General features: G+C 41.1%; 1 protein-coding gene and 1 long non-coding RNA gene across 2 annotated transcripts; one reads left to right on the top strand and one right to left on the bottom strand.

Annotated features, from left to right (window-relative positions):
• Positions 1 to 1,177: 1,177 nt before the first annotated feature.
• LOC129729150 (uncharacterized) lies at positions 1,178 to 2,931 on the bottom strand. The gene is made up of 3 exons (XR_008728660.1): positions 2,280 to 2,931; positions 2,063 to 2,214; positions 1,178 to 1,841 (listed from the first exon to the last, which is right to left on the bottom strand). It is a non-coding gene; the product is annotated as an uncharacterized LOC129729150 (long non-coding RNA).
• A 126-nt stretch (positions 2,932 to 3,057) lies between these two features.
• LOC129729149 (sarcoplasmic calcium-binding protein) lies at positions 3,058 to 6,060 on the top strand. Its single transcript, XM_055687633.1, has 4 exons — positions 3,058 to 3,401; positions 3,731 to 3,898; positions 5,294 to 5,602; positions 5,660 to 6,060. Exons 1-4 carry the CDS (start codon positions 3,285 to 3,287, stop codon positions 5,888 to 5,890), a joined length of 825 nt encoding a protein of 274 aa, XP_055543608.1. The 5' UTR covers positions 3,058 to 3,284; the 3' UTR covers positions 5,891 to 6,060.
• Positions 6,061 to 12,016: the final 5,956 nt, after the last annotated feature.

Below are 12,016 nucleotides of genomic sequence, written 5' to 3'. Positions count from 1 at the left end.
TTAACTGATGAATTATGATTGAACAAGTGGTTTCATAATTCTGCTGCTCTATACGTTCCCATTCCATTCGATTATAATCGAACTGAAGCAACCGTTATATATTAAATTGTTTAAACAACGAGTCTATTATCTCAAATATTACACGACTTATTCAACATAACTAGCGTCATATGAACGAGTTCTCTCTTAAACTCACGAATAACCAGTGGTGGGCACCGCTAACCGAAAATTTAACGACGCTAATCGCTGAGTCGCTAACCGGAAAATTTAGCTCGATAATCGCTAAACGCTAAACCCACATTAGCGCAACTTTCGCTAATCGCTAACTTTTTATTATGTAAATAGTCCTATCTTTATATTTATTGCTCATGTTTTGTAAGATTTGGACCACTTTGATCTGTTTTGGTTAAATAAACGAAAACAATTACTTTTTAAAGCTATTTACAGTAAGAGGTTCACGAAACGGTATTCATATTTGATTTTGTAAAAACAAGAATAACAAAAGTTATTTAGCTTGCATTGAAAATAGATACTCTTAGGAATGTTTTCATGAAAATTCAATTATTATCTGAATCGAAAAAATAGAACCAAAGTTGTCATAATTTCAAGCGCATTGCAATTCATCAAAATTCTTGGTGTGCCAAAAATTCAATCTAGACCTTGTGCTTGTTTTTCAAAATGCTCCTGTGGCTTGTACGATAACTGGAACTCCATTCTAGGGTGAAAAAACTGACAAGAGTAACTTTCGCAGTAAAGTATGTTCATCTTTCGAAGCAATTTACGTACGCCATCAGCAATTCAGTTTTTCTAAATATTTCTATTGTCGCTTCTCCACAAAATTTAGCGAATTAGCGATTAGCGTTTTGAAGGCCAAAATTTTAGCGACGCTAACAGTTTCGCTTACCAGCTCAAAAATTAGCGAAATCGCTAACTGAATTTCAGCGTCGCTAATTAGCGAATTAGCGGAATGGTGCCCACCACTGCAAATAACTAACCTCATGACAACTTGATATGTGGTTCAAAAGTTATGGAACGAAGAGAAATTCAAAGACTATTTAAAACTATACCTGATTTGATCAATATACGTGGCCTCAACATAATTTAAATGTGGTTTCCTACTATTTGAACGTCCCCGGTATTGCTCGTGATGAAATTGTTCGAAACTAAATGTCATTTCTTTTATTTCGCTATTTCTTAAGCACTAACATTACGTCAAATTTCTTATTATATGTATCCATTACAACATCAATATTTTAGAACCTAAAGAGTGAATATACTTTAATTGGATTGAAGCGTCCATGTAAATCTATTTTTACAAATAACAAGTTTGAATGAGAAAGGCTGGGTCTGACCGCTAGGTGGATTAATTTAGGTTTTGTAACAGAAATAAACTTCCACCGATGGTGCTAATGGGAAAATGATTAAACTATTAACTACACCAAAATGATTTGGTCAAACTTGGGAGAACTTTGCCAGCTAAATTTAGTTTCTTTGTGACAGTCACAGTGAGTAACAATCGAGGGAAATGTTGTCAGCCACGTTTCCGTTGGTGCTTTTTCTGCTGTGCAGTAACTTCTTCAACGCACCTCACGTCGCAGCGTATTTATGGTGGCGCAGTTTCGGCAGTCGCTTTCTACTTCCGGAAGAAACGGTTCTTCGTAGGTGATTGAAAAAGTGTGATTCGCTTTGAACTTCAATGCCGTTTTTTCTTTGTTCTCTAGCTCAGGATTGTCCCGCTAATGAAACCTTTCGTCGTATCGGTAGACCGTGTGGGAAATCTTGTGGAACCTATGGCCAGCTGTGTGCTATGAGCAGCGTTGCCAGGTCATTTTTTCAAAAATCTGGAAAAGGCAAAATAAAAATCTGGAAAAAATCTGGCAGTCATTTCGTGGGGTGAAAGGTTAATTTTTCGAATAAAAAGCTTGGGGTACGCAAAATTTGAGGTGACAAAATTGCAAAATTTCGCGCCAAAATTGAAGTGATGACTTTTTTGCGGAACAGAGAAAATAAAATCTGGATCATCCATGAAAAATCTGGATAATTGGACATCAAAGCTGTCTACCTGGATACATGTTCAAAAATCTGGATAATCCAGCTAAATCTGGATACCTGGCAACGCTGGCTATGAGGACGATCAACCGGTGCCAGTGTTTGGTGGGCTATGCCAGAAATCGATCCAATGTTTGTGTTTACCACAAGGATTGTCCTCGGAATCTGGAAGATGCAGAATTTCTTGATACAGTTTAGCTTCGTCATCAGCTGATTGCCAGACTGTTTACCACACTTGTAACTGTGAATAAACTGATTATTACGCACTAACATGTACTGGTAATGTTTTCTAATGCAAAAAGTAGACACAAAAAACAAATTTTGTTCTGTCTACGTGACCGATGGGAGTGCGCTCTCACTAGTAACCTTCCAGAGCACTACCGCTTTGCTCGAACCGAATCGAACGGCACAGGGCCATGCGGCGAATGGAACACAAACTGTGTCAAATATTTCGAGTGTGTGGAAGTGATTACACCGGGAGTTGTAAACGAAGTTGGCTGGTGGAATTGAGTGTGTGCGTGCTATACTGGTTGCTATGGTTTGTGCAGTGCAGACTTCTCGATGCCTTTTTATTGCGTCGCAACACAAACTCCCCTCGAGCATAACAAAATATTATGGAAAATCATTCATCCGATCGTTTGTTTTGCTTCGATGTTGTGTTGGTGTTTGGGTGGGCGATTTTATGTATCGCATCGAATTTCACTTTCTAGCTGTTTGAGCAAATTAGAAGCCTTTCAATGGACTTTAAATTGGGTTCCGGTGTAATTTAACACCCAACTCGATTGTGTACTTTTTAATGTTTTAATAACAGATGTGTACTTTTCGAAAGCCGATACTATCACCACGCGCAAGTTGGCTGTACCAAAACAAAGCAACCGATAAGATCGGTGTCTACCCTGCCAATCGCGCCGCGGCGAGGACAGCCAGCGCAAAACAGAAAGGAAGAGTGTGTAACAATGTTGGTGTGATGTGTTGAAGCAGCAGGCAGGAGCCAAACTCGTTCGAATTTTAAATTCGTCATTTCTGGTTCTGCCTGCCACGAGCATCGCCACACAGTGTACGCACGGAAACCGCAAGATACGTTTCAAAAACGTTCAGTTCAGTTTTTAATCAGTTGTAGGTTCAAAATTATTTCGACCCGGTGTTAGGGTAGATGTTGGTTTTAAAAATTACTGTAAGATAGGAACGTTATTTGTGATTTTTTTTATGTAAGTAAGAAAAAACAACCATCCAAGATGGCTTTCGCTTTGTTGAGAAACTGCACCCGGTCCTCGTTTCTACGCTGGGAGCGAAGTTTCTCCTCGCTTGCTGTGCTCAGTTCTGCCAATGAAAACTTGCTGCCACAGCAAAAGGTGAGTTGCTTATTTTTTTCAATACTCGAAATGAACTGATCCAATCGGTTTTGGTACTAGTCAGACCATTCTTCTTGTCGTAAACCTGTTTTGAATCAATTATGAGAGAAAAAGATTCGTGTCGATTGTTCAGGTTCGCTTCATTTCGAAAGCAGCGCAAGTGCATCCGCCAGTTGATTAAATAAAAACCATTCGTTTGAATGTGAATAGCTATACGCATGTAATGGAACCATTATCAACTGATTTACGAGCATGCGGGTTGACTGCAAGCTCGGAAATATTTACATTTTATTCTATTTTACCGTTTGCTAACCTTTCCATTCGTGCAGACTTATTTCGCAGCGGTTGGAGCGGTCAAGACTAACTTCATATCTACTAATGTGCGAAAGTATGCAAGCAAAAGCAGCAAACCCGAACGGGCTTACGACAGTGACTCCGAGTCGGAATCGGACGACGAAAAGGGACCGCAGCGGAAGTTCAGAGGAGGCCGAGAGAGGGTAAGTGAACACCGGCTTGAACATATTTTCGACAACAAAAAACTGCAACAAAATACGATTTATTGTCTAACCAAGTCTCTAAAAAACAACTGCACTTAAGTCTATCTCAAATGCGAGGGTCAGTGCTGGACGATCTTGTATAGCGCCTCACCAATTTTGAGGGAGGTAAATAAAACACGCGTGTTTACATCGTCTTCGCTGCTACCTCCAACAGATTGGCTGATGTCGATCGCACCAAACAGGTAGAGCCACTTCTACTCTTGAGCTTCTTCTTCGTCAACTTAGTGGCGTATTAATACGAGAAGCTTGTATGGTATTAGCCGGTGTTATTTGTTTATTTATATGAGGTGACGGAAAGCAAATTGACCAGCTGCTTGTTTTTCGATGCTCTTATAGAAGCTTATTTGTTTTGATCGAATAATGGCGTGGGCTTCGTTCCAATTTATCGAGTTTTACCGAGTGCATAAACTGATAGTCGAGTGCCTAATCTTAGCAACTGTACCTTTTTTTACACGGATTACTTTTTCGTCGCGGTTCCTTGTTTTGAGCCAAATAGAATAAAACGTTTTTTATGATCACTGCGAGAGCAAAAACAAAAAGCTTCACGGGCATCGAAAAATGTTGCCAAAGCACTTATCTCAGAGAGTTCGACAAAGAGCGAGAAACGTTTCAAATCAGCATGAAAACAGGTCACTGGGATTACATATGCAAGCACTGCTTTGTCTCGCTCGTCCGTTGTTATTATTGTTATCTTTGCTACCTACGTGCAAGCGAGCATAACTTGTTCGTCAGTAGGAGCCTGCTGTGATCATCATAATTGACACCCGTTCACTCGGCTATTAACCACGTGCACCGGCATGCTTTATGCGTGTTTAGAGGTGTTATGTAATGCTGTGGAATGATTTGAAAGCGTTCGAAACGTGTGTGATTTCGGCAATAGATCATTGCACGGTGACGTCACAAAACAAAAAGAAGAAATGGATTTGACAGTTGTCGCGGGTTTGTTTACATAGTAAAATTTTCGGCTCGAATAAAAATGCGGAAGTGTCTTGATAAAAATTGCGTTTCCAAGAATAAACCAAAAGATCACAGTAACGAATTCGCGTAGGCGGAGAGTTTTCCCATCTTTTTCGTACTCGTATCATTCATTTTCACTCCTATCACATAAAAAGTGAATGGAAAACCTTGTAAACAAACCCGTGGGAAGTGTCAGAAAAGTGAGGTTATTTTTCGTGTGCAATGATCTATTGCTTGATATTGTGGATGATCTTTGACTTCATCGATTTTAAGTTGCACTTCGTACATAGACTAGACGTAGGTAGTGTTAATATACCGCACGGTGGACGATTGTTACATCGTGAAATAATGTACTTCGTTTTGCATTCCTTCCTCCAGGGCAACACTGAATTCTGGCGACGAAAGATGCGCACATTACACGGCTTGCTGGACGTCAACAACGACGGGGTTATTTCCTATGACGACTTCATGCTGCTGACGGAGAAATTCAGTGCACTGGGTCACTTGGACGCCAAGGCAAAGGAGGAATTCCGCCAAATCATGGAGAACACCTGGATCCAACAGTGGGGAGAAATCTCCCCGTACAATCTGGTCACCGTGGAGCAGTACCTGACTGAGATGCACCACGTTGTTAACGATAAGGACCTGAAGAAGAAGGTTCACCTGTTTTTGCCGTACCTCTACAGGGTAATACAAACATGATTCGTTGAGTTCAATTTGCTAATTGTTTCTATTTTTTAACAGGCCGTAGACAAGGACCGTTCCGGTTCGATTTCACTTAACGAATTTAAACTGTTCTTCCGCTGTCTCGATTTGACGGAGGAGGATGCCGCCGTTTCGTTTGCCGTTATCGATAAGAACGGCGACGGACAGATCACGCTGGACGAGTTCATTAAGCTGGGGCGCGATTTCTTCCTGACCGAGAATGAGACTAACGTTTCGAGACTGTTCTGGGGACCACTGGTGGCACGCTGAAAAAGTTTTTTTCTTCACCAGGGTGCGTTTTTCTTTAATTTTTTTCCCTAAACATAAGACATACAAAAGAAGCGATTTTGATATGAAGCATTTGCAACCTTTAATATACTTACTCCCGTATTTTGTATGATTCGCGTTGTGATAATCAAATATAATATCGTAAAACATGAGTTGCCTTTGTTGAAGAACTTAGATGAGAGAAACGCATTTTAATTATATACTTTAGAAGATAGTGAGAGATTTGGTAAATTTAAATTTTCGCGTGATGATTGTTATTCTCAACCAGTTTAAATCACTCTGGAAAGCTATTGTATTCATGTTTTCTATAAACGAAGAAACGATGACATCATTGTGGCATGAAGAGTCAACTTTACGAAATGTAAAATGCATTTTAGACTGATAATTTCACGAGAGAAGAGCTTAACATTATTTCAGATTTTTTAACAACTATGATTTTGGTTTAATTTATTTGAATTTCAACAAAAGTTTCTCTCATATTAAGTGTATTCGTTAGAAAAAAGTATTCTGTCCAAAGTTGCCGAATTCGACAATGAATTACGTTGGTTTATCTAAGGCAACTTTTGAACCTTACTTGCTTGCAATACAGACTCGTATTTGCAAGCTTTCAAACGTGAAAAGTTTCAATTGCATGAAGAGAAAAATTTCAACATAATAACAACTGAACCGAAATTTGAGATAAATTGCACTGACTTGATGTTTTCCCCGTAAAGTTAACTATGCTAGCTTTAGAAAAGAATAAAACTTTATAGGTGCAACTTTGATAAAAGCTCAGGAGCAAAGCTTTAGCACAGCGTTCAAATAAAAGTTAAATTCAAATTATCAATCATTGAGGCAATTCGAAACTGCAAAAAATGTTAATGCAGTAAAAACTAGTCAAAAATTGTTCAGGCATCTCATTCAGGTCGCTAACAAATATAACCAATCATGAAAAATGGCTTAAAATATGAGTAAAATGAAAAAATGAGTAAAATCTTAAAGTTCATTATCAGCAGTAAGAAATTTAATGGGAAATGAAAAAAATTGTTTAAAGTTTAAAGAATTAAACAGAGAAGTCAAATAAAAAACTGTAAGGTATTGGTTAACCAATCAGAAACACTGAAGTGTCATTTGAACTAGAATAGCAGAGCATTAATCATCGTACGAAAATATAATTTGCCAGACATATTTAATTGAGCGTTGATAGGTAAAAAATAACAAACTAAGATGCATGAAGATTAAACATAATAATGCTTAATCTGTAATTTGCGTACCGTTGGCTGCTGGTGATTCATGGTAGTACTAAAAAGATTTCGAAAATAATTAGGACACAAAACAACAGTTGAAAAGGGTAAAAAAAAGATTTTGAGAAGCAATATCTTTACGGTCAGAAACTGTGAAAAACTATTAGCGAGCTGTTATTGTATAATTTTAATTAAAATAGGGTTAATGGAAAAATGGAAACCATGTTTAATTTTTGGATTTTTCATGGGTTTACCTTCACGCGCACTGAGGAAACTACCAATGCACCATCAATCATAGTAACCCATGAGTACGCAAAAAAATGGCAGTTCTATCGGTAGAACTATAACCGTGATGGTGAAAAAAGTGAAGCTACTCCCTTCAGAGGTGTGCCATTACAAAGAGCAATACCCCGTCGCGTCGAAAAAGGACATCGTGCGGCAGCTCGTGGACACCGGATACGCCCGTTCTGGCATTTATAACATCTTGACACTATTAGATAACAATCAGCGCATCGGAAAACACGGTTCTGGACGGTCAACGACCCTGAGCGACAAGAAGCTTCAAATAATACTGAAGAGGAAAAACTAGGGAAAAGTGGCTACACAAAGTACTTAGGGAACATGGACATACATGTCAGAAAGTAGTCCGGTCCGCTGGTCTTGGAATTGCAGGCAATGACGCAGCGGTAGCGACTGATTAAGATAATCAAGTCGATTTTCCCGGTGAATCACGACGTGGCGGTGGTGATTGACGACGAGACCTATCTCACCCTGGAAGGAAATGGCTGGCAGGGCTATCCGTATTTTACTGCCCTCAAGAAGTTTACTTCACACCAAGTTCCTGCTGTGGCTAACAATCAACGAGAAGGTTATGTCAAAGCTGCTTCCTCTCGCACCGGACTGACTGGGGACGGGATAATTTATAGAACGAAGTGCCTGCCGGAAGTTGCGTGGTTCATCAAGAAATACCATAAGGGAGAAGACGCGGTGTCCTGGCCGGATATGGTGTCGGCTGATTACACTGGTCGACAAAATGAAAAAAAAAAAGGTGCATTCCAAAAGCTCAAACCAGAAGAAAATGAATGATTACAGCATTCCTATTAATTTGGGTGCCCCATTCATTTCTGAAGCTACCATAATTAACCATAACCATTGGGTAGCTGAAAACAACCTTCAAAATCTCTATCAACGCCGTTAATGCGAATTGCTAGTGAATCTCCATACATGGAAAAAAGACAAGGTAGTACCCGTTATGGCAACTGTCAACATCAAAACAGGTGAGCAGTATGATTTTGCATTGCCGTTATTCGTTTTGGTTTGGCAGTTCCCATGATGGTCTTCTCTCTATGTGAAGCTATGTCCATTCAGAATCCGGAATAATGAAGTCTACTGTATTTTTGGTAACGGATTGACGTACAAATAAGGTTAATACATCAAAACAAAGTGCCGGAACTGCGGGCAGTTGGGTGATTTATGTTTTTATTGATGAAATCTACGTTATTTTCGCGGTACCACTGGATGACTTCCCGGCTGTAGTGGAAACTCGCCAAATCTGGCCAAAATTTTGCGGGACCTTCATGGGCTTTCATGAAAGGTAGTACCGTAAAACGGGGTAACATTGATCATTTTTGCGAATATAGATTCGGACCACTACCTAGTAGCTGTGTGCATGCGCTTAAAACTATCGACGGTGTATAACACCCGCCGAAGTCGAACGCCGCGACCAAATATTGAGCAACTGCGGGACGCCGAGGCTGCACAGGAACACGCGCAGCAGCTGGAGGCAGTGCTACCCACGGAAGAGCAGCTTGGCACAGCTACCCTTGAAGATGGCTGGAAGAGCATCCGATCCGCCATAGGTAGCACTGCTGTAGCGCTACTAGGTACAAGGGCCCCGAATCATAGAAATGACTGGTTTGACGGCGAATGCAAACGGTTAGTCGAGGAGAATAATGCAGCACGGGCGAGAATGCTGCAACACCGCACGAGAGCGAACGTGGAACGATACCGACAGGCACGGAACAGCCAAAACTCACTCCTCCGAAGGAAGAAGCGCCAGCAAGAGGACCGAGATCGCGTAGCGATGGAAGAGCTGTACCAAGCTAACGACACTCGAAAGTTCTACAAGAAGCTGAACAGCTCCCGTAAAGGCTTCGAGCCGCAAGCCGATAGGTGCAGGAGCTTGGACGGCAACCTCCTTACTGACGAGTGTGAGGTGATCGAAAGGTGGAGGCAGCACTTCGACGAGCATCTAAACGGCGATGCAGTAGAGCGCGAGGACGGTATGGCAACTGATCTTGGTGCACGAGCAGAAGACATCAGAATTCTAGCCCCCGATCTTCTGGAGGTGGAGGAGGAGATTGGTCGGATGAAAAACAACAAAGCTGCTGGAGTGGACCAACTTCCCAGCGAGCTATTGAAATACGGTGGAGAAACACTGGCTAGAGCCGTGCACTGGATCATTGTCAAGGTTTGGGAGGAAGAACGAGTACCGGAGGAGTGGATGGAGGGTATTGTGTGTCCCATCTACAAAAAGGGCGACAAACTGGAGTGCTGCAATTATCGGGCAATCACTCTGTTGAATGTCGCCTACAAGGTACTCTCCCAAATACTTTGCCGCGACGATGAATCGAGGGATGTGTGTAGTTCGTGTTTCGGGGGCACTCTCGAGCCCCTTCGAAACCCGAAGAGGGCTGAGGCAAGGTGATGGTCTCTCGTGCCTACTGTTCAACATTGCCCTGGAAGGTGTCATTAGAAGAGCGGGAATTAACACGAGTGGCACGATTTTCCAAAAGTCGGTTCAACTGTTTGGTTTCGCCGACGATATTGACATTGTGGCTCGGACCTTTGTGAAGATGGCGGATACGTACATCGGATTAAAGGCTGAAGCCAAAAAGATTGGACTGGTCATCAATGCATCGAAGACGAAGTACATGAAAGGAAGGGGTTCACGTGAAGACAGTAACAGTATCAGTAACCTCCCACCTCGAGTTCAAATTGGCGGTGATTAAATCGAGGTGGTCGATGAGTTTGTGTACCTGGGCTCACTGGTAACACTGCCGACAACGATACCAGCAGAGAAATTCAACGGCGCATTATGGCAGGAAATCGTGCATACTTTGGTCTCCGGAGGACGCTCCGATCGAGTAGAATTCGCCGCCGCACCAAGTTAACCATCTACAAGACGCTGATCAGACCGGTAGTCCTCTACGGGCATGAGACATGGACTATGCTTGTGGAGGACCAACACGCCCTTGCGGTGTTCGAGCGAAGGTGCTGCGTACCATTTTCGGTGGACTGCAGATGGAAAACGGAGTGTGGAGAAGGCGAATGAACCACGAACTGCAGAAGCTGCTTGGGGAGCCATCTATCGTCCACACCGCTAAGATAGGCAGGCTGCGGTGGGCTGGGCATGTTGTAAGGATGTCAGACGACAGCCCGGTAAAGATGGTTCTTGAAACCAATCCGTCAGGGACGAGACGGAGAGGTGCACAGCGGGCAAGGTGGATCGATCAGGTGGAAGACGACCTGCGGACCCTACGCAGACTGCAGAGCTGGCGAACTGCAGCCATGGACCGAGTGGAATGGAGACGACTCTTACGTACAGCAAAGGCCACACCACGGGTTGGGACTGTTTGGTAAGGTAAGGTATTGATCATTTTTTTTCACTTTTTCGTGAGTATTTATGTATTTTACAACTGAAATTACAATGTCGATGGTTGTGAGGTGGCTAAGATTTAGCGCTTGAGTTATTTATCCAATCGTTTTGTTGTCAAAGAATGAATTGTATATTTTTGATCAAGCATTCCAATAAACGTATGGTTTTCGCTGGAGAACCATGGACAAATTAAGAAAAACGTGTATTTTCCTAAATAATTATAATTTTTCGAGCTTAAATTAGAAATAACTCGAAAACCAATGCCTTTAGAATGTTTACTACCAAGAGCTATTTGATTCAAAATGACTTTCTGCATCTTTCAAAATCATCAGAATACAAATATTTTGAAAAATATTTGAATTAGAATTTTCACAAAAAAAATTAATCTACCATAAAAAAATTATTTTTCATTTCTCCATCCTGGACTTTTTTTTTAAAGTTGCGTATAATTGTCGTTTCTTAAAAAAAAAAACAAAAATTCAACTCTTTTTTTTTAAATTGAAATTAAGTATTTTTAAATTTTTTGGTCGAAACAATTTTTTTTTGTACAGTGTATATTTTTTTATGGAGCATTTTTAATTCCCTACAACTCATTCTCAGGCAGTTTTTCTATACAACTAACGGTTTCTGGGCTACAATGCTTCGAATAAAACCTGTGCCAAAAGGCATACGTCCTTTTTGAATGTAACTCATGGGTGTAAAAAATCTCTCCACCTGTGAAAAATGCTCAGTTTGCTAAGCCAAATACGTGTGCAAAGTTTCATTCAAATCAAAAATGGTCGATTAAATTTTCGCGTATTTCCAGGCGATTTGAAATGATTTTGCTCATGAGAGAATTGAAAATTTTGTTCGATCTTCTTCGATACTGGAGGCCCCACTAATTTGTACTATCGGATTAGTACTCAACTTTTTGATGAGTAATTTGTTTGTATTTCTGTTATTCTTCTTAGAGGTGATGAAAGGTTTGGCTCTATCTTTTCTGATTCCACATTTGCCCTTCTCCTGTTTCTTGTGAAGAACAGCCTTTGCGTCACACTATCATAGTGGTTCCGGAGTGCGTTTTTAGAGTTTCGTGTCGCATGGCGGTATGCTATCCTGAGAACTCCCAATGCAGCCAGTTCTCTATTATAGGACCGTTCTCATAATACACATCTACCTTCTGTTAAGGATAGTCGCAGCCGCCGATATAGTTTCCTGTCCGCCTCCACCGATGCTCAAGTGACTCAT

This window comes from Wyeomyia smithii, chromosome 3, assembly GCF_029784165.1.
Source record: "Wyeomyia smithii strain HCP4-BCI-WySm-NY-G18 chromosome 3, ASM2978416v1, whole genome shotgun sequence".
NCBI classification, from domain to species: Eukaryota; Metazoa; Arthropoda; class Insecta; order Diptera; family Culicidae; genus Wyeomyia; species Wyeomyia smithii.
This window is presented reverse-complemented; position numbering and strand designations above follow the sequence as displayed.